The sequence below is a fragment of the Eucyclogobius newberryi genome, unplaced genomic scaffold (assembly GCF_026437365.1).
Source record: "Eucyclogobius newberryi isolate DKJ021-1_F unplaced genomic scaffold, fEucNew1.0.hap1 SCAF_160, whole genome shotgun sequence".
NCBI classification, from domain to species: domain Eukaryota; kingdom Metazoa; phylum Chordata; class Actinopteri; order Gobiiformes; family Gobiidae; genus Eucyclogobius; species Eucyclogobius newberryi.
Window position 1 is genome coordinate 139833 of NW_027315791.1, and position 21019 is coordinate 160851.

Genomic DNA, 21019 nt, shown 5'->3' on the forward strand with positions numbered 1-21019 from the left:
GATGGCGTCCCCCCGACTCGATGGCGTCCCTCGCGACTCGATGGTGTCCCCCGTCCCCCCGACTCGATGGCGTCCCCCCGACTCAATGGCGTCCCTCGCGACTCGATGGCTTCCCTCGTGACTCGATGGCGTCCCCCCCGACTCGATGGCGTCCCTCGCGACTCGATGGCGTCCCTCCCGACTCGATGGCGTCCCTCGCGACTCGATGGCGTCCCCCCCGACTCAATGGCGTCCCCCCGACTCGATGGCGTCCCTCGCGACTCGATGGCGTCCCTCGCGACTCGATGGTGTCCCCCTGACTCGATGGCGGACTCGATGGCGTCCCCCCGACTCGATGGCGCCCCTCACGACTCGATGGCGTCCCTCGCGACTCGATGGTGTCCCCCGTCCCCCCGACTTGATGGCGTCCCCAGGGCCGGCCCAGCCTATAAGCGAACTAAGCAGCCGCGTAGGGCCCCGAGGCGTTAATAGGGCCCCCAATCTGGCAACCCGTCGTATGCGAAGTGCAAGCGCAGCGTCCGCCACTAGTGTAGTAGCGCTGCTGGCGCGGCAGCGCACACAGCGGTAACATAACGCACAAACCGCATTTATTTGTAATGACAATCTGGCAACCAAGACACCAAACCTGCGCTGATTGGGCAACTTCATTGTGCGCGAGCAGAACGAGAGCAAAACATAAACACAACACAACGTGGTCCTCATGTCCAGAGGAATATATCTCCTGGTGCCGAAAAACGAAAGAAGAAACTTCTTGACGATGTAAAGAAACTGCAAACTCAACAACACTCTCCAGGTATTGAACTTCTCTTACAAAGAGACGGTTAATGCTGCTGTTTGAAACAACACGAGTCTGTCACGTTAGTTTGCTCAGGCTGGAGGCGACGAGAGCTCTGCCCCGCGCATAATAATATGTCTGAATGAAAGATAATAAGCTTAACATTTACACCAGCCCCGTAGTGTCAGCTGCAGGTGAGGCCGGTGAGGGGCGTCTATGGCCCGGGTCACTAAGAGGCGGAGATCCGGTCCGGACGAGCGCCGTCTCGTCCAGAACCTCTGACGTGAAACTTTGGAGTGAACAGTGTGCGGCCCCTGTCCCGGGCCCCTGTGCAGCCTCAGTCAGAGATGAGCGGTTTGAGTTTGCGTCCCTCTCACATCACCATGTGTGAGATCAATCGTGACTCGTGATGTCTGTTTTACTTTGACTTCTTAACGTGGAATGAGAGGAACGTAAAGGTTTATGCACGTAAGGTCCATCAGGCAAGGCAAGGCAAGTTTATTTGTAGAGCACATTTCATACACAAGGCAATTCAAAGTGCTTCACAGCAGGAAAAATGCATTCAAATCACAAAGAAATTACAGAAATACAATAAAATTAACTAAGTTAAAAATTATCAATCCAACTGATTTTCTAAACTAATAAAATCACAAACAAAAGAGAAGAGTGCAAAGAAAAAATGCCTTCAGTCGTATGCGCAGCTAAACAAAACTGTTTTTAGCTTAGATTTGAACATTGTCAGAGTAGAAGCCTGTCTCACATCTTCAGGAAGACTGTTCCAGATTTTAGCTGCATAAAACTGAAACGCAGATTCCCCATGTTTTGTCCTGACTCTGGCACCAGCAGGAGGCCGGTCCATGTTTAGTCCTGACTCTGGCACCAGCAGGAGGCCGGTCCCTGAGGTCCTCAGAGTCCGAGATGGTTCATATGGCACTAACATATCCAAGATGTACTTTGGTGCTAGGCCATGGAGAGACTTGTACACAAGCAGAGCTGCTTTAAAGTCTATTCTCTGAGCCACAGGGGCCAGTGCAGAGACCTGAGAACAGGACTAATGTGATCATACTTCCTGGTTCTAGTCAGGACCCGAGCAGCAGCGTTCTGGATGTACTGCAGCTGTTTTACAGCTCGTTTGGAGAGACCAGTGAGCGGCCGTTACAGTCTAATCTACTGGAGACAAACGCGTGGATAAGTCTCTCTAAATCTGGTTTTGACACTATATTTTTGATTTTGGCAATGTTTTTTAGATGGTAAAAAGCTGCTGATGTTATTGATTTGACGTGGCTATTAAAGTTCAAGTCTGAGTCCATTATTACCCCCAGATTTCTAACTTGGTTTGTAGGTTTTAGAGCGAGACTCTGGAGGTGACGCTAACACTTTCTCTTTGTTTCTGTGGGACAAAAACGATTATTTCAGTCTTGTCTGAGTTCAGCTGGAGAAAGTTGTTTTGCATCCACAAACTGATCTGTTGGATGCAGTGACAGAGTGAATCTACTGGTCCATAGTCACCTGCCGATAGTGAAACATAGATCTGAGTGTCGTCTGCATAATTGTGATAGGACACATTTTCACTGCGTATCAACTGACCCAACGGCAGCATGTAGAGGTTGAACAGAAGGGGACCCAGGACTGACCCTTGGGGCACTCCACAGGTCAGGGTCATGTGGTCTGAGACACAGCTACCAATTTCAACAAAGTACTTCCTGTCTTCCAGATAGGACCTTAACCAGTTTAGGGCAGTGCCAGTGATGCCCACCCAGTCCTCTAGTCTCTGTAAGAGGATCCCATGATCGACAGTGTCAAAAGCAGCATCAGATCTAACAGAATTAAGACTGAGGCTTTGCCCGTGTCAGTGTTCAGGCGGATGTCATTTGTCACCTTGACAAGAGCAGTCTCAGTGCTGTGATGAGGTCTAAAACCTGACTGAAAAACATCAAATGAGTTGTTTATTAAGAGGAAATCTGTGAGCTGTTGGTAAACAACCTTTTCAAGGACTTTGCCCCAAAATGGCAGATTAGAGATGGGCCGGTAATGACTCAGTACTGCGGCATCAAGACTGCTCTTCTTTAGGAGAGGCTTTATGACCGCAGTTTTCAAAGACATTGGGAATGTTCCAGATTGAAGCGACATGTTAACTATGTGAGTGAATGGTGCTAACAAACTGTTCAGCACAGACTTTAGAAATCTGGTGGGTAACACATCGAGGCAGCATGTAGATGAACTCAGACTGGTGATCAGCCAATCACATCGCAGCATTGTTTCATGCAGGAGTCCAGTGTGTGATGTTCTGATCAGAACAAACATTTATATTGTAATTCACTTTTAATAGAGCAATAAAACATTTCAATTTATTTAAAAAGCATCATTAGACTATTTGTTATAAATTATAATAAATTGATAGTGAAATTACGTCTGTTATAGAATAATACTACATATTTTTATATAAGTGGCAAAGTTGCAGAAACGCAGTCTCTTCACTATAGCGAGGTTTGGACCTTCACTTCTCGTTCTGTTCATTCTCTGGGAATAACATGTTTGCACTGTTTTATCAGTGTTAATTGTTAATCAAGCAATGCTTATGCCATTTGTTTAATTTAATATAACTTGTTTTGTCACTTTGGCAAGAAGGAACAGTTGGGAGCAGTAAAAGATAAATTAGTAGGGATAACTATTAATTTTACATTTTGTTCAATTTGATCATAATTATTTTTCATAGCCAATATTGTATTGAGTAATTAAGTACACTAATGTATTAATAACTGGCTTTAGTCATTTTCTCCTGGCACAGTTTCATCACATAATTTTATAGCATTACAACCTCAACATTTTACTCTTACTTTAGCCGGCTGGACCACATTAAAATGCAGCAGAAGACCCAAAAAAGGTCTGAAAATCTCTAGGGGAGGGCCCCCAGACCCCCCCTGTTCATTAATTTAAACTGCTAATGTGGCTGTCGACCCTTAACGCCCACAAATACACCCACAAACATATCTGGGACGTGTGTTATTTGTACAGGGAGTAGAGGTGATGTCAGCGGAATACCAAGTTGCATTGTGGGATTTAAGTTATCAATATTTGACCTTGTGAGGTGCTGAGAATAAACTAACTGGCAAACAGATGCCCTGGAGTTTTGGTGCTTTGTTTGCGTTGAAGAAAGTTCCCATATGTGAATTGTTCACTGACAATGGCAATAAAACTGATTCTGATGACGTGGTGAGGGGCCCCCAAAAAAAATTTTGCTTAGGGCCCCCTGAAGGCTTGGGCCGGTCCTGGGCGTCCCTCGGGACTCGATGGAGTCCCCCTGACTCGATGGCGGACTCGATGGCGTCCCTCGCGACTCGATGGTGTCCCCCCGACTCGATGGCGTCCCTCACGACTCGATGGCGTCCCTCGCGACTCGATGGTGTCCCCCGTCCCCCCGACTCGATGGCGTACCTCGTGACTCAATGGCGTCCCCCCGACTCGATGGCGTCCCTCGCGACTCGATGGTGTCCCCCCGACTCGATGGCGTCCCTCGCGACTCGATGGCGTCCCTCGTGACTCGATGGCGTCCCCCCCGACTCGATGGCGTCCCTCGCGACTCGATGGCGTCCCTCCCGACTCGATGGCGTCCCTCGCGACTCGATGGCGTCCCCCCGACTCGATGGCGTCCCTCGCGACTCGATGGCGTCCCCACGACTCGAGGCGTCCCTCGCGACTCGAGGCGTCCCTCGCGACTCGATGGTGTCCCCGTCCCCCCGACTCGATGGCGTCCCGACTCAATGGCGTCCCTCGCGACTCGATGGCGTCCCTCGTGACTCGATGGCGTCCCCCCCGACTCGATGGCGTCCCTCGCGACTCGATGGCGTCCCTCCTGACTCGATGGCGTCCCCCCCGACTCGATGGCGTCCCTCGCGACTCGATGGAGTCCCCCTGACTCGATGGCGTCCCTCGTGACTCGATGGCGTCCCCCCCGACTCGATGGCGTCCCTCGCGACTCGATGGCGTCCCTCCCGACTCGATGGCGTCCCTCGCGACTCGATGGCGTCCCCCCGACTCGATGGCGTCCCTCGCGACTCGATGGCGTCCCCACGACTCGAGGCGTCCCTCGCGACTCGAGGCGTCCCTCGCGACTCGATGGTGTCCCCGTCCCCCCGACTCGATGGCGTCCCGACTCAATGGCGTCCCTCGCGACTCGATGGCGTCCCTCGTGACTCGATGGCGTCCCCCCCGACTCGATGGCGTCCCTCGCGACTCGATGGCGTCCCTCCTGACTCGATGGCGTCCCCCCCGACTCGATGGCGTCCCTCGCGACTCGATGGAGTCCCCCTGACTCGATGGCGTCCCTCGCGACTCGATGGCGTCCCTCGCGACTCGATGGTGTCCCCCTGACTCGATGGCGTCCCCCCGACTCGATAGCGTCCCTCGCGACTCGATGGCGTCCCTCGCGACTCGATGGTGTCCCCCTGACTCGATGGCGTCCCTCGCGACTCGATGGCGTCCCTCGCGACTCGATGGCGTCCCTCGCGACTCGATGGTGTCCCCCTGACTCGATGGTGTCCCCCTGACTCGATGGCGGACTCGATGGCGTCCCTCGCGACTCGATGGTGTCCCCCTGACTCGATGGCGGACTCGATGGCGTCCCTCGCGACTCGATGGTGTCCCCCTGACTCGATGGCGGACTCGATGGCGTCCCTCGCGACTCGATGGTGTCCCCCTGACTCGATGGCGGACTCGATGGCGTCCCCCCCGACTATACAAGTATAAGTATAAAAGTATAAATATAAGTATAAGTTGCACCTCGGCCAAAACTATGAAAAAAGGTTCGACTTATAGTCTGGAAAATACTGTATTTCTATTGTGCAACGAGACTTTTAAACTGCATTATGATCAAAATAAAGGTTCAAATGTGGCTTTTAACAGAATATTTACAAATTTTGAATATTTAGAACATTTTTACCTCATTTTCGACGGCGATCTAAATTAAACGGTTATTTTTCACGATGGTTCACTTTTTCACGATCATCGCCGCCGCCCTGGACTCCGTGAGCAGTTATGACACACGCAAATAAACATGATTTTAAACGTCTTTAAATACAACTTTATCCCAAAACCTCAAATCAAACCTCATTTACGCCGACGAATAATGACTTTTCATGACAAAAAACAACAATAACAGTTCAATTCTCTTTAATAAAAATAAAATGATTCACAACTCGATCCTGTGTCACTTCAGAAACCACTCGAGTGTTTTTATGTTTTATATCATTTATATAATTTATATCGTTCTAAAGTCACAGCTGGAAACGGCTAAAACAAGAAAAGTGTCATCAAACTTCAAAGTCTTAAAAGAGTCTTAAGTCCATCGAGTCTTTCAGTTTCACGCCATTTTAGCCAAAAATAAGTCCAATAATAAATGTGCAGTAAGTGAACTCTGGACTGTACCCGACCCCTTTTATTTCTATCATTATGTTTTTTAATGAATTATATAGTGTATTATTATTTTCTTTTGTTGTTGTATCGTCTCTATAGTTTGTATGTTGCTATTGTCATTGTTTATCTCACTCAAAAGCAAAAATATATATATATAAAAAAAACAAAAAAGAATAAGTCCTTTAATTAGTTTTAGTCAAGTAATCCATCATTAATAAGCCACAGTATTAGTCAAACTGAGCTGATCGAGTGCTTGAGACGCTCTGGTTTGAAGGTGTCAAAGGTCAATGCGACGACCTCTGAACCCTCTTAAAGGACACATATTCTGCATTATCGCTCGTCAGGACTCGTGTTCCAGAGCTCCACTTTAGATGTTGAAGCTCGTATTACACAACCCCTTACAGGTGTTTCGATGTTAGGGCGGGGTCAGGTTTGCATAATAAGTGTCCTTTAACCCAGTGCTTGTCGTCACGGCGCCGTGTTAAAGGTGCACTGCGTCGCTTTTCCGGTGGAGACGGAAAACTCGCCGGGAACTGGGGAATGCACCGCAACTGTTAGCTGTATTTGTCCACCTCAGAACGCGCGGGTGAACGAACTGTCCCATCGACTTCTTGGACGCTCGAGAAGGTTCCCATTGACCTTTGGACGCTCAAGAAAGTGTCCCATCGACTTTTTGGACGCTCAAGAAGGTTTCCGTTGACTTTTTGGAGTCTTGAGAAGTGTCCCATCCACTTTTGGGACGCTCGAGAAGTGTCCCATCGACTTTTTAGACGCTCGAGAAGTGTCCCATCGACTTTTTAGACGCTCAAGAAGTGTTTCCACCGAGGCAGCTTCAGCAGGAGGTTCTGGGCCCAAACGTTGCCCTGGAGACCCGTGTCCAGTCCAACAGGAAGTAGAACGGCGCTCTGATGCTACGTGTTCTCAAGTCAGAGTCCGTTTCTCTGGTTCCATCGTTCCATCGCTCGTCGGGTTCGAAAGGTTCGAAAGAGCGGACAACGAAGGCCGAGGTCGATGGGCCGACTCGAGACCGCCAAGTGATCAAATACAGTTAAAACGATGTGTTTCGATGGTTAGCGGTGGTGCAGTGGGTTGAGCGCCCGCCACAGGTCCAGAAGGTCTTTGGTTCCGTTCCCACGTGTCTCTGGGCAAAACGTTTCACCCACATAAAAGAAAAGAGGAAAAACAGGCGACACTCTTTAAGCGCCTTAATGAGCATGAACAAAGACGATGACCACGTGATTTATTAAGAATGACTCATCGATTAACACCATAAGCGGCTCGTTAATAAGTCGTTCTTAATAAACGACGTATTCATTATGAATTACAGCCGCGGTTGTTGTAAAGGAGCAGCTCTTCGTTACAGAATGAGACGGCCGGAGGTCAGAGCTGAACGCAGCGCTCTGATTGGCTGTGCCTGGGCGGTCCACCCAAGGTCCACTTCACCCTCTGAAAAAAAACTTAAGCCGCGGACGAGCCCAAAAATGTCGGCACAAGAGCGTTTGTGAGCGCGAGCGGCGAGATGGAGCCACTTCCTGGTTGTTGAGCGCGAGCGGCGAGATGGAGCCACTTCCTGGTTGTTGAGCGCGAGCGGCGAGATGGAGCCACTTCCTGGTTGTTGAGCGCGAGCGGCGAGATGGAGCCACTTCCTGGTTGTTGCGGTCTTTGTTCATGCTTTATTAAAGGGGCTGTACCAGGTTTGTCATGTAATAAAGTAAAACCTGTCCAGTCCTCGTGCAGATCACTGTAACAGCAGCTCTGTGGGTGAAGGTGAGACCGCTGCGGGCTGTCTGCATCTAATTACAGAGCGTTTTATTGTCCGCAGAGCAGGTTAGCATGCTAATGTTTGTTCCTGCTGCTGCTACGGGCTCTGAAAGGAGTGAAGAGCGCTTCTAAACTCACTTCAACTGTAAACTGTTCAAATGAACTATTCTTTCACGTTTAAGAAGGTAAAAACCAGGTACAGCACCTTTAAGGATAATTAAGGGCTCGTTATAATTAAGCGGTACCGAAAATAAAGAAGCTAATTCTCTCAAAGTCAATTAGCCTCCAGCGGGATTTGTAAGTCGTCACCAATTTCAGAAAATAATTGATGAAAAACATTCTTTAGGCGCGTTTTCAGTCCGAGGAGGCGTGTCTTCGGTCCAAAGGGGCGCGTCTTCGGTCCAAAGGGGCGTGTCTTCAGTCTGAGGGGGCGGGGAGGACGCAGATGTGCAGGAAGTTGTCTGGGTGACTGAGGTGTTCGCTGAGCCACTGCAGAGGCGTCTCCAGCAGAGGCTCGATTCCATGGATCACCACCAGGAGGCGCTTCTCTTCCCCTGCAACAGAGAGAACAAGCAACAGGCGTGTTTTTGAGGAGGAAACTAATAAACTTTAAAAAGAGAAAAAACGTTTTGCTGAATGTAGCGCTTCTACAAATCTCAAACTGTACACGTAGTTTGAGTCTGTCGCCCTCTGCTGTCGACAGTGTGAACCAAAGTTAGAGAGAGTCATTAGCAGCGTGAATGTTAGCTTCATTAGCAGCGTGAATATTAGCTTCATTAGCAGGGTGAATATAAGCTTCATTAGCAGGGTGAATGTTAGCTTAATTAGCAGCGTGAATATTAGCTTAATTAGCAGCGTGAATATTAGCTTCATTAGCAGGGTGAATATTAGCTTCATTAGCAGCGTGAATATTAGCTTCATTAGCAGGGTGAATGTTAGCTTAATTAGCGGCGTGAATATTAGCTTAATTAGCGGCGTGAATATTAGCTTCATTAGCAACGTGAATACTAGCTTCATTAGCAGCGTGAATATTAGCTTCATTAGCGCCGTGAATATTAGCTTAATTAGCGGCGGGAATATTAGCTTCATTAGCAACGTGAATATTAGCTTCATTAGCAGCGTGAATATTAGCAGCGTGAATATTAGCAGCGTAATATTAGCAGCGTGAATATTAGCTTCATTAGCAGCGTGAATATTAGCGTCATTAGCAGGGTGAATATTAGCATCATTAGCAGGGTGAAAACTAGCTTCATTAGCAGGCTAAATATTAGCTTCATTAGCAGGGTGAATATTAGCTTCATTAGCGGCGTGAATATTAGCTTCATTATGCTAAGTGTTCAACACATCGACTGCATCAGACCTGAATACACGTGTTGAACCTGAACACAAGCAGCGCTGTGAGCCGTGTGTGAGCGAGCCGTGTGTGAGGCGTGTGAGCGAGCCGTGTGTGAGCCGTGTGTGAGGCGTGTGAGCGAGCCGTGTGTGAGGCGTGTGTGAGCCGTGTGTGAGGCGTGTGAGCGAGCCGTGTGTGAGGCGTGTGTGAGCCGTGTGTGAGCCGTGTGAGCGAGCCGTGAGCGAGCCGTGTGTGAGCCGTGTGTGAGGCGTGTGAGCCGTGTGCGTGTGAGCCGTGTGTGAGCCGTGTGTGAGGCGTGTGAGCCGTGTGCGTGTGAGCCGTGTGTGAGCCGTGTGTGAGGCGTGTGAGCCATAGGCGTGTGAGCCGTGTGTGAGGCGTGTGAGCGAGCCGTGTGTGAGCCGTGTGTGAGGCGTGTGAGCGAGCCGTGTGTGAGGCGTGTGTGAGCCGTGTGTGAGGCGTGTGAGCGAGCCGTGAGCGAGCCGTGTGTGAGCCGTGTGTGAGCCGTGTGTGAGGCGTGTGAGCGAGCCGTGAGCGAGCCGTGTGTGAGCCGTGTGTGAGGCGTGTGAGCCGTGTGCGTGTGAGCCGTGTGTGAGCCGTGTGTGAGGCGTGTGAGCCGTGTGCGTGTGAGCCGTGTGTGAGCCGTGTGTGAGGCGTGTGAGCCGTGTGCGTGTGAGCCGTGTGTGAGCCGTGTGTGAGGCGTGTGAGCCGTGTGCGTGTGAGCTGTGTGTGAGCGAGCCGTGTGTGAGGCGTGTGTGAGCCGTGCGTGAGGCGTGTGTGAGGCGTGTGTGAGCCGTGTGTGAGGCGTGTGAGCCGTGTGCGTGTGAGCTGTATGTGAGCGAGCCGTGTGTGAGGCGTGTGTGAGGCGTGTGTGAGGCGTGTGTGAGGCGTGTGTGAGCCGTGTGTGTGAGCCGTGTGTGAGGCGTGTGTGAGGCGTGTGTGAGGCGTGTGTGAGGCGTGTGTGAGGCGTGTGTGAGGCGTGTGTGAGGCGTGTGTGAGCCGTGTGTGAGCCGTGTGTGAGGCGTGTGTGAGGCGTGTGTGAGGCGTGTGTGAGGCGTGCGTGTGTGTTCTTTTTCTCTCTCATTTCCTCGTCTCCTCGTTTCCTCGTCTCCTCGTTTCCTCGTTTCCTCGTCTCCTTGTTTCCTCGTCTCCTTGTTTCCTCGTCTCCTTGTGTGTGTAAAAACTCGGAGGACTAACCTTGGACCTAGAGCGTGGCGGATGATCGCTGCAGATGAACTTCACGTGTAAAAGCGACTTCCTTTAACTGCCGGCGCTGGTTTCATGTTGGTGAAATGCAGAGTCTCGTGGTTTATGGCGCCACTCGACTCAGAAGCCACAGAGCCACTTCTGAGGAGACGCAGGAAGCGAGAGAAGCCACCGCGGCAGAGAGCCGGATGCCCCGCCGCGCTCCCGCCGCCGCGCTCCCGCTGCCGCCGCGCTCCCGCTGCCGCCGCGCTCCCGCTGCCGCCGCGCTCCCGCCGCCGCGCTCCCGCCGCCGCGCTCCCGCCGCCGCGCTCCCGCCGCCGCGCTCCCGCCGCCGCACTCCTTTACTTGCCGTCCTTCCTTTACTTAACATCGTTCTGATAAAGCTCCGGATCATTCTAAAATGAACAGTTCTTCGTCTTGTTCCTGTGACTTTCTTTTTCAAACATTGACACTGACACCGAGTATCTGGGGGTCAATAGTCGTTTCCAGCAGCGATTAAAAGTGTTCTGGGGCCGTTCAGCGAGGCCCTGTGCATTCTGGGACGTAGAACCCCAGCATCGGAGAGGGTGGATGGATACCTGCGAAGATGGAGATTTGTCCGCCTCAGAACCCATGAGTGAACCAAGTGTCCCATTGATTTTTTGGACGCTCGAGAAGTGTCCCATTGACTTTTTGGACGCTCGAGAAGTGTCCCATTGACTTTTTGGACGCTCCAGAAGTGTCCCATTGACTTTTGGGATGCTCGAGAAGTGTCCCATTGACTTTTGGGATGCTCGAAAAGTGTCCCATTGACTTTTTGGACGCTCGAAAAGTGTCCCATTGACTTTTTGGACGCTCGAAAAGTGTCCCATTGACTTTTTGGACGCTCGAAAAGTGTCCCATTGACTTTTGGTATGCTCGAGAAGTGAATTTGAAAATGGGAAACGGAAAATGGACAGTTTCCCGGACATTGAGACGAACGGGATCTTATTTTGTTTTGTATTGTATTATATATAAATTTAAATATACCAGGGCTAAAACATAACGTGATGATGTCGTCTCTTTCGCGTGATCGTTTTGCTTTCTCTTCTGCCGCTGAAGAATGTTCCGGAAACACCGCAAATATTGGATCTACGAGTGAATCTGCTCGTTCGTCATTGTTGGGAAAACGCCGTCAAACGAACTTCTGAAAAGTGACAGTTTCTTCGGCGTCTCCGGGTTAAACTTTCACTCTGAGCGTCTCACTTTCACGAGGACCGACTCCGCCCGCTTTCACGCGGCGACCGGAGGAAAGCGCTCGATTCTCACCGCAGGATTTTGACTCAAGATCACGTGCGTTAGCTCAGAAACTGTGACGACGCTCGCTGCACGTGTCATATCACTCGCTTTTGGACTCTCGGTTTCTTTATGAATGGACAAAACTCAAGAGCTCAACTTTTGACCCTCGACATGAGTCAAGAGAGACGACGTCAACCGAACGAGTCAACGAAGGGAAATATATGAGGTACACGAGGTTTGTTTTTTACAAGATTAAACCATAAAGTGCTGATGCGAGAGGTTTGTAAAAGTCTAAAGTATTTCCAGTAAGAACAGGTGAAAAATGTTGTAAAAACAGGCGAAAATGGGTGAAAACAAACTGCTGGAAACAAGCAAAAAGTGGTGGAAAAGGCGAAAATAGGTGTAAAAACAGGTTAAAACAAAGAAGTGTAAAACAGGCAAAAACAGGTGTAGTAGGAGAAAATGGGTGAAAACAAGTGAAACATTTTGTAAAAACAGGTGGAAAAAGAGGGAAAAAAACAGGAGTATACAATTAAAAACAGAAAAGAACAGGTGAAAATGGGTAAAAACAGGTGAAATTGGGTGAAAATAGGAGAAAATGAATGAGGACATAATATGTAAAACTATTCTGACTTTAAATCTGACCCTGATTTAGTGTTTTGGCGGGCCGATTGCTAAAGCGTGTGCCCTGGGGCTGGTTCTGGTTCTGTGCCCTGGTGCTGGTTCTGGTGCTAGTTCTGTGCCCTGGTGCTGGTTCTGTGCTCTGGTTCTGTGCCCTGGTGCTGGTTCTGGTAGTGGTTCTGGTGCTGGTTCTGTGCCCTGGTTCTGGTGCTGGTTCTGCGCCCGCTGTACCCGAATGACTGGCAGCCGTTTGCACACGTGAGCGTCGCAGAAGCTGCACTTTCCTCTGAAACTGCAGCAGTTACAGGGCGGGGCTCAAACCGCTCTCCTGAAATGACGTGGACGAACCCAGAGTTGAGCGGGCCAACGCCGCCCAACGCCGCCTTCCCACGCCACCGTCACTTCGCACGCAAAGGCCGCCTTCTCACGCCAACGCCACGCCACCTTCTCACGCAGTCAGGCGCTCCCTCGTCAGGATTTGTGTTACGCTAACATCCGTCAGGACTAAACGCTAAAACACAAAGACCTTTTATGACAAAGACGTTATCGAAGCAAAATGTCAAAGAGCAATAAACGATGAGTGGTTTTCCTCGATACGACACTTTATTTGTAATATTCCTCGTGTAGAACCTTTATTCGGTTAAAGTTGTTCTTAAAAAACGCTCTTGAGCATCGGCCTTTTCCCCAAGACTCATAATCAAAAGTGACACGTTCCTTTGAAGCTCGGGCTCGGGTGTCGTCTGGCGTTTCAAGTCTAAACCTTTCCTTTTCTCCCTCAGATCACAGTGAAAGTTCCCCTTTTGTCCTCGCGCCGCTGATCACTCGGATTACGCTCCGGTGTTTGCCTTGTGCGCCAGCCGAGGCGACTGGGGGCGCATTGTTAGACCCGGCAGACAGGGGGGACGGGGGCGGAGACCGGAGACCGGGGGCCGGAGGCGTCGTGGCGGCCCTGATCCCGGGCAGTTCAAACGCCGCACGCTCCCGTGTTGTGTCTCCGTCTCGCCACATGACAGAGCGGCGTTTATCCGCCAGGATCAGCCAGACGGCGACGCCCGCGCTTGGCTAATGTGCACGGCGCAGGTGAGGCTTCAAACGCTCGCAGTGCGGGCGCGGCGCGGGTGAGAACGGGCGAGGACGGGGGAAACAAGGTGGAAACAGGTAAATACAAGTAAAAATGGGTGAGAACAGGTGTAAAAACAGGCAAAACAGGTGTAAAAACGGGTGAAACAGGTGAAAATAGGATAAAATGGGTGAGAACAGGTGAAAAATGTTGTAACAGGTGTAAAAAGAGGTGAAAACAAGTAAAAAACAGGAAAATGGGTGAAACCAAACAGGTGGAAACTGGCAAATACAAGTAAAAATGGGTGAAAACAGGTGTAAAAACAGGTGTGTGCGTGTGTGAGCAGGACCGAGGACCGAGGACCGAGGACCGAGGACAGTTACCTTCATGAGGCACTGCTGCTGGAAACGTCTCTCTGAGCAGGTCGCCCAGAGTGTGGACAGCGCCCTCTCCAGACAGCGGGCGGAACAGCTTCTGAATGAACGGCCGCTCACCTGTCGTCTGCGTAGTAGAGTAAAAAGAAAAAAAACTTAATAGTCAGAATACATTTGAGATTTCAGAACTAAGTAGGTTTGATGATAGAGCTCCCCCTGCAGGCCTCCTTTGTAAATACATTGTCAGAGAACAGACAGGAAAGTCAGAAAAGTCAGGATAATGGCATACAAAAACATTTCACGTGGCCAAATATGAGAAAAGGGTCAGGGTTTCTCAGGAGAGTCGTCGGCAAATGTTACTAGGCTGGTTTACCGCCAAGAAACAGCAGGGGGCGACACTTTAAACACCCAAAACATATATATCTAACCATCACAGGGACTTATGAGAAGAGAAAGGCTCCACAGAGAGACTGGTCAGGTCCAGCAGATCCTGTCTGGACAGTCTGAGGAGGGAAACAGCCCTCAGGACAAAAGTCTGGCTCCTCTTGTGTCCTGCAGCACAGACAGAGCCACAAGGAAACTCTCTCCAAAGCCTCACACTCTTACTGTCTGTAGTTTGTGTTGGTGACAAAACCTCTGGAAGTTTTCGGTGAACAAAAGTTTGTTGCATCGTTGTCATGTCGATTCGGACAAAGAGCAGCCACACAAAGTTACTTCAATATACTCAAGTAGAAGTACAAAGTAGTGGTCCAACTGAGAGTAAAAAAGTATTTGAGGAAACTATTGCTCAAAAATTACTCAAAAACCCCCTATTGTATTTTCTGGACTATAAGTCGCACCTTTTTTCATAGTTTTGGCCGGGGTGCGACTTATACTTATATTTATACTTACATACTTATACTCCGGAGCGACTTATATGTGATATTATTTGCTATTTTCACACTTGGAACCACATTTCATCCTCCAGTGTGACTTGTATATGTTTTTTTCTTCTCTGTTAGGCATTTTTTGCTGGTGCCACTTATAGTCCAGAAAATACGGTAAATCATATCTGAAGGAGCAGAGCAAGAAACGCAAATGTTCAAATCACATGAAGCTTTTGTTTTTACTCGCAGTGAGAAGAGAAACTTGTAAAAACTTCCCCTCTCTCACTTTTCCGAGGACGGCCCCCCGCTCGTCCCACTACAATGCACTTCTGCCAGAGGTTTGGACGTAAACACGGCAGAATGCTTGGCGTGCCCGTTGGAGCTGCAGATCTGGTTCTGTTGACGACTTCCTCTCGTCTGCTCCGCACGCCCCGGGGCAGCCTGGCGTGTGTGCGGAAAGTGAAAATGACAGAGCGGCGGTTCAGGTAAACCGTGACTCAGCGCTTCCCCTCAGCGCAAATGAGTTGTAATGTTACGACCATTACAACAGCGTGGCCCCGGGGCCCGCCGCATCAGACGGGCCCAAAACAAGGATCGGAAAGCCCCCCAAAGCCTCGGGCGGGGGGGGTCATAGGTGCGGAGGAACAACATGGGAGTGAAAAACCATGACAGGGAGATTTTTCTAACGTCCAAAGCGAGTTATTAGTCAGAAGACATTGGAGATTTCTGACAGTTCAAAGCCGAATTGAGAAACGTTGTCGACAGCGCTCCCCCTGCAGGCCTCTTGCGTAAATACATCGTCAGAGAACGGACACAAACTTTTTCTTTGTTAATTGAAATAAGTAAGGTAATGGCAAACAAAAACATTTCTCGTGGCCAAATATGAGAAAAGGGCCAGGGTTTCTCAGGAGAGTCGTCTTCAGGTCGATGTCGGCCTAGAAACAGCAGGGGGCAGCACTTCAAACGCCCCAAACATGTATATTTAACCATCACAGGGACTTACACGTTTAATAAAGTCAAAATGTTACTTAGTCCTGCTCAAGAAGTGACTGGTTCACACTTTTAGATCTTAAATATCGCAGTGAATGTTGTACTGTGAAATGAAACACTTTTTCTACAGCAGTACTAGTAGTAAATAGTAGTTTTATAGTAGTATCACCCAGTGCTGTGGTTTTAGTGAATATTCATGTTCATAATTCAGACACAGGTCCAGCTCTCTGCATCAGGACACAAATATACCATTCAATGTGACTTTAAACACTGCAATCCAGGGTTTCCTCACCGTTTTTACATCATTTGCTGTCAGAATGTTGTTCTTTCTCCCCTCCCAAGATGGCCGCCGCTGCTGCCACGGCAACCGAACCCACCATGTCGCTAGCCTAGTGTCACCTAAGGAAACGTTTGGCCTTCCAAGTGCAGCCAGATCTACGCCGGGTCTAAAACAGGACTATTTTAGGTCTAAAGTAAGACGAAACCAGGTCTAGAATTGGATATATCATTGCTACAGTAGTTTTAACCGAGAAACTCTCCAAAAGAAACCAAAAAGTGAATCAAATTGACTCTAAATCAAGCAAATATGAGAAAAGCAGACGAGCCTTTATCATATCTCAGTGGTTACATCCCGACTCTAAACTATATCCTTTTAGCGATGGTGGATTGGCAGCAGAACTCTTAAAAAAAAGAACAAGAACATATTGAAATAATTAACTCTTGATTCAAGATTGGTGAAGTGCTTCGGCGACAGGTGTAACACTTCCTCCTCGGCGGTGCGATACAGTCCCGGGACGTTCCCTCTCTCTCCCGGTGACAGGAAGCCGGGCCGAGCAGCTGCCACGTTTTCGGAGAAATCCAATCTTCGGAGGCGAGAACTGCCCCGCGCTGAATATTTAACGAGGCGGCGCGAGGACGACACTTTCTTTTGAACGGCGCCGACACCCAAGCCGCGAAGAGGAGAAAGAGCGGAGGAACTCAAGCCTAATCGCGCCGCGGCTTTTCAATCAGGCTAATTGAAGCTAACGCAAGCGAAGCCGCACGGACCGAGGGGGGAAGAGAAAGCCTTTTCCACTGCGAGGCCGCACGCTAACCTGCTTCACATGCTAACACGCGTTATGATCCGACACGCGCTAACCTGCTTCACATGCTAACACGCGTTATGATCCGACACGCGCTAACCTGCTTCACATGCTAACCGACAGGGTTTATCAGGAGAGTCGTCGGCAAATGTTACTAGGCTGGTTTACCGCCAAGAAACAGCAGGGGGCGACACTTTAAACACCCAAAACATATATATCTAACCATCACAGGGACTTATGAGAAGAGAAAGGCTCCACAGAGAGACTGGTCAGGTCCAGCAGATCCTGTCTGGACAGTCTGAGGAGGGAAACAGCCCTCAGGACAAAAGTCTGGCTCCTCTTGTGTCCTGCAGCACAGACAGAGCCACAAGGAAACTCTCTCCAAAGCCTCACACTCTTACTGTCTGTAGTTTGTGTTGGTGACAAAACCTCTGGAAGTTTTCGGTGAACAAAAGTTTGTTGCATCGTTGTCATGTCGATTCGGACAAAGAGCAGCCACACAAAGTTACTTCAATATACTCAAGTAGAAGTACAAAGTAGTGGTCCAACTGAGAGTAAAAAAGTATTTGAGGAAACTATTGCTCAAAAATTACTCAAAAACCCCCTATTGTATTTTCTGGACTATAAGTCGCACCTTTTTTCATAGTTTTGGCCGGGGTGCGACTTATACTTATATTTATACTTACATACTTATACTCCGGAGCGACTTATATGTGATATTATTTGCTATTTTCACACTTGGAACCACATTTCATCCTCCAGTGTGACTTGTATATGTTTTTTTCTTCTCTGTTAGGCATTTTCTGCTGGTGCCACTTATAGTCCAGAAAATACGGTAAATCATATCTGAAGGAGCAGAGCAAGAAACGCAAATGTTCAAATCACATGAAGCTTTTGTTTTTACTCGCAGTGAGAAGAGAAACTTGTAAAAACTTCCCCTCTCTCACTTTTCCGAGGACGGCCCCCCGCTCGTCCCACTACAATGCACTTCTGCCAGAGGTTTGGACGTAAACACGGCAGAATGCTTGGCGTGCCCGTTGGAGCTGCAGATCTGGTTCTGTTGACGACTTCCTCTCGTCTGCTCCGCGCGCCCCGGGGCAGCCTGGCGTGTGTTATGATACGACACGCGCTAACCTGCTTCACAATCCGACACAGGCTAACACGCTTCATGATCCGACACACGCTAACCTGCTTCATGATCCGACACACGCTAACCTGCTTCATGATCCGACACACGCTAACCTGCTTCATGATCCGACACAGGCTAACCTGCTTCATGATCCGACAGACGCTAACCCGCTTTAGGATTCGACACAAGCTAACCTGCTTTAGGATCCGACACAAGCTAACCTGCTTTAGGATCCGACACAAGCTAACCTGCTTCACGATATGACACATGCTAACCTGCTTCACGATACGACAGACGCTAACCCGCTTTACGATACTACGCACGCTAACACGCTTCACGATAAGACACACGCTAACCTGCTTTATGATCCGACACACGCTAACCTGCTTTAGGATCCGACACAAGCTAACCTGCTTCACGATACGACACACGCTAACCTGCTTCATGATCCGACACACGCTAACCCGCTTTAGGATCCGACACATGCTAACCTGCTTTATGATCCGACACACGCTAACCCGCTTCACGATACGACACACGCTAACCTGCTTTATGATCCGACCGCCTTCACACCTCCAGAGGCACAATTAAAGTCTGAATTATTCAAAGCCCCCGTCAAGTATTAGATGGAGCTAAAATGTTCTTTACATGTCACTGATACAACTCAACTGTTTACAGCGTGGACTGATTAGTGCGTGTTCTGTGGCAGAGTGGTTAGCCTCTTGACATTGTGTTGATACTGACGGATATGACAATAAAAAGTTGCAATTTCAAATTGCAAATGCAATTAATTGTTCAGCCCTAACAAACACAACAGTGACGATAGAGAAACGCAGTGTTCTCGCTGAGGGCTTTTGGCATGGCGACTCGCCACACTGCCGCCGGCACTCGCCACACTGCCGCCGGCACCCGCCACGCTGCCGCCGGCAACCGCTGGCAACCGCCACGCTGCCGCCGGCAACCGCTGGCAACCGCCACGCTGCCGCCGGCACCCGCCACGCTGCCGCCGGCACCCGCCACGCTGCCGCCGGCACCCGCCACGCTGCCGCCGGCACCCGCCACGCTGCCGCCGGCACCCGCCACCCGCCACGCTGCCGCCGGCACCCGCCACCCGCCACGCTACTGCTGCTGCCGGCACCCGCCAGGTTGCCGCCGGCACCCGCCACGCTGCCGCCGGCAACCGCCACGCTGCCGCCGGCACCTGCCACGCTGCCGCCGGCAACCGCCACGCTGCCGCCGGCAACCGCCACGTTACCGCCGGCAACCGCCACGCTGCCGCCGGCAACCGCCACGCTGCCGCCGGCACCCGCCTTGCGCCGCGAGCCCCTGTCATGCTGAAAAGATACCGCCAGGTATTAAGATAACCGTAACAGGCGAGGAGCGCCGTGGTGCCCGCACCGCCTGCTGCGCTCGGCCGTGCGGGCACAGCGCCGCCAAGCGTCGGAAAATAGGGCGCAATAGGCTGCTCCTAAGTGTCGGAGTGTGATCATATTGGCTTTCCATATCAAGCGCCCTGTGCGGCGCGAGCGGAATTTTTTTAATTGCTTTTTGCTAGCGCCTACGGCGGTGTCCCAGCACCATCCTCAAACCTCTGCCCAGCGACAACACTGGAAACGTGATAAATATTTCAGCCGTGTTAGTGGGAAGTAAGAAGAAGAGAAAGCTCAGAGACGCTCCATCTGTAAATTAAGCCTCAACCTCGTTTTCTAATGGTGTGAACTCAACACCTTCAGGAGAAACTCTGTCACACGAGCCGGGCTTAAATATTCACCAGAGTCTCAATAATACCACTAGAGTCTCAATAATACCACCAGAGTCTCAATAATACCACCAGAGTCTCAATAATACCACCAGAGTCTTAGTTCCACATGCTTAACCCATGGACATTGGTCTCTTGGTTGGCCCCGCCTCTCCTGCAGCGTCTCTTGGTTGGCCCCGCCTCTCCTGCAGCGTCTCTTGGTTGGCCCCACCTCTCCTGCAGCGTCTATTGGTTGGCCCCGCCTCTCCTGCAGCGTCTCTTGGTTGGCCCCGCCTCTCCTGCAGCGTCTCTTGGTTGGCCCCGCCTCTCCTGCAGCGTCTCTTGGTTGGCCCGTTGGCCCCGCCTCTCCTGCAGCATCTCTTGGTTGCCCCGCCTCTCCTGCAGCGTCTCTTGGTTGGCCCCGCCTCTCCTGCAGCGTCTCTTGGTTGGCCCCGCCTCTCCTGCAGCGTCTCTTGGTTGGCCCCGCCTCTCCTGCAGCGTCTCTTGGTTGACCCGCCTCTCCTGCAGCGTCTTTTGGGTGGCCCGTTGGCCCCGCCTCTCCTGCATCGTCTCTTGGTTGCCCCGCCTCTCCTGCAGCGTCTCTTGGTTGGCCCCGCCTCTCCTGCAGCGTCTCTTGGTTGGCCCCGCCTCTCCTGCAGCGTCTCTTGGTTGGCCCCGCCTCTCCTGCAGCGTCTCTTGGTTGCCCCGCCTCTCCTGCAGCGTCTCTTGGTTGGCCCCGCCTCTCCTGCAGCGTCTCTTGGTTGCCCCGCCTCTCCTGCAGCGTCTCTTGGTTGCCCCGCCTCTCCTGCAGCGTCTCTTGGTTGGCCCCGCCTCTCCTGCATCGTCTCTTGGTTACCCCGCCTCTCCTGCAGCGTCTCTTGGTTGCCCCGCCTCTCCTGCAGCGTCTATTGGTTGGCCCCGCCTCTCCTGCAGCGTCTCTTGGTTGGCCCCGCCTCTCCTGCAGCGTCTCTTGGTTGGCCCCGCCTCTCCTGCATCGTCTCTTGGTTGGCCCGTTGGCCCCGCCTCTCCTGCAGCGTCTCTTGGTTGCCCCGCCTCTCCTGCAGCGTCTCTTGGTTGCCCCGCCTCTCCTGCAGCGTCTCTTGGTTGCCCCGCCTCTCCTGCAGCGTCTCTTGGTTGGCCCCGCCTCTCCTGCAGCGTCTCTTGGTTGCCCCGCCTCTCCTGCAGCGTCTCTTGGTTGCCCCGCCTCTCCTGCAGCGTCTCTTGGTTGCCCCGCCTCTCCTGCAGCGTCTCTTGGTTGGCCCCGCCTCTCCTGCAGCGTCTCTTGGTTGGCCCCGCCTCTCCTGCAGCGTCTCTTGGTTGGCCCCGCCTCTCCTGCAGCGTCTCTTGGTTGCCCCGCCCCTCCTGCAGCGTCTCTTGGTTGGCCCCGCCTCTCCTGC

The 21019-nt window shown here is 51.1% G+C and overlaps 1 protein-coding gene across 2 annotated transcripts in view; it reads right to left on the reverse strand.

Annotated features, from left to right (window-relative positions):
• Window positions 1–7988: 7988 nt before the first annotated feature.
• The window catches only part of atg5 (ATG5 autophagy related 5 homolog (S. cerevisiae)), a 28086-nt gene continuing 15055 nt past the window's right edge, over window positions 7989–21019 (reverse strand). For both annotated transcript variants that reach the window (XM_072448445.1, XM_072448446.1), the window contains exons 7-8: window positions 13827–13944; window positions 7989–8502 (exon numbers count right to left, since the gene is read on the reverse strand). In XM_072448445.1, coding sequence (XP_072304546.1) covers window positions 8366–8502; window positions 13827–13944 — 255 coding nt within the window. In that variant the 3' untranslated portion in view covers window positions 7989–8365. The remainder of the gene's footprint in view (window positions 8503–13826; window positions 13945–21019) is intronic.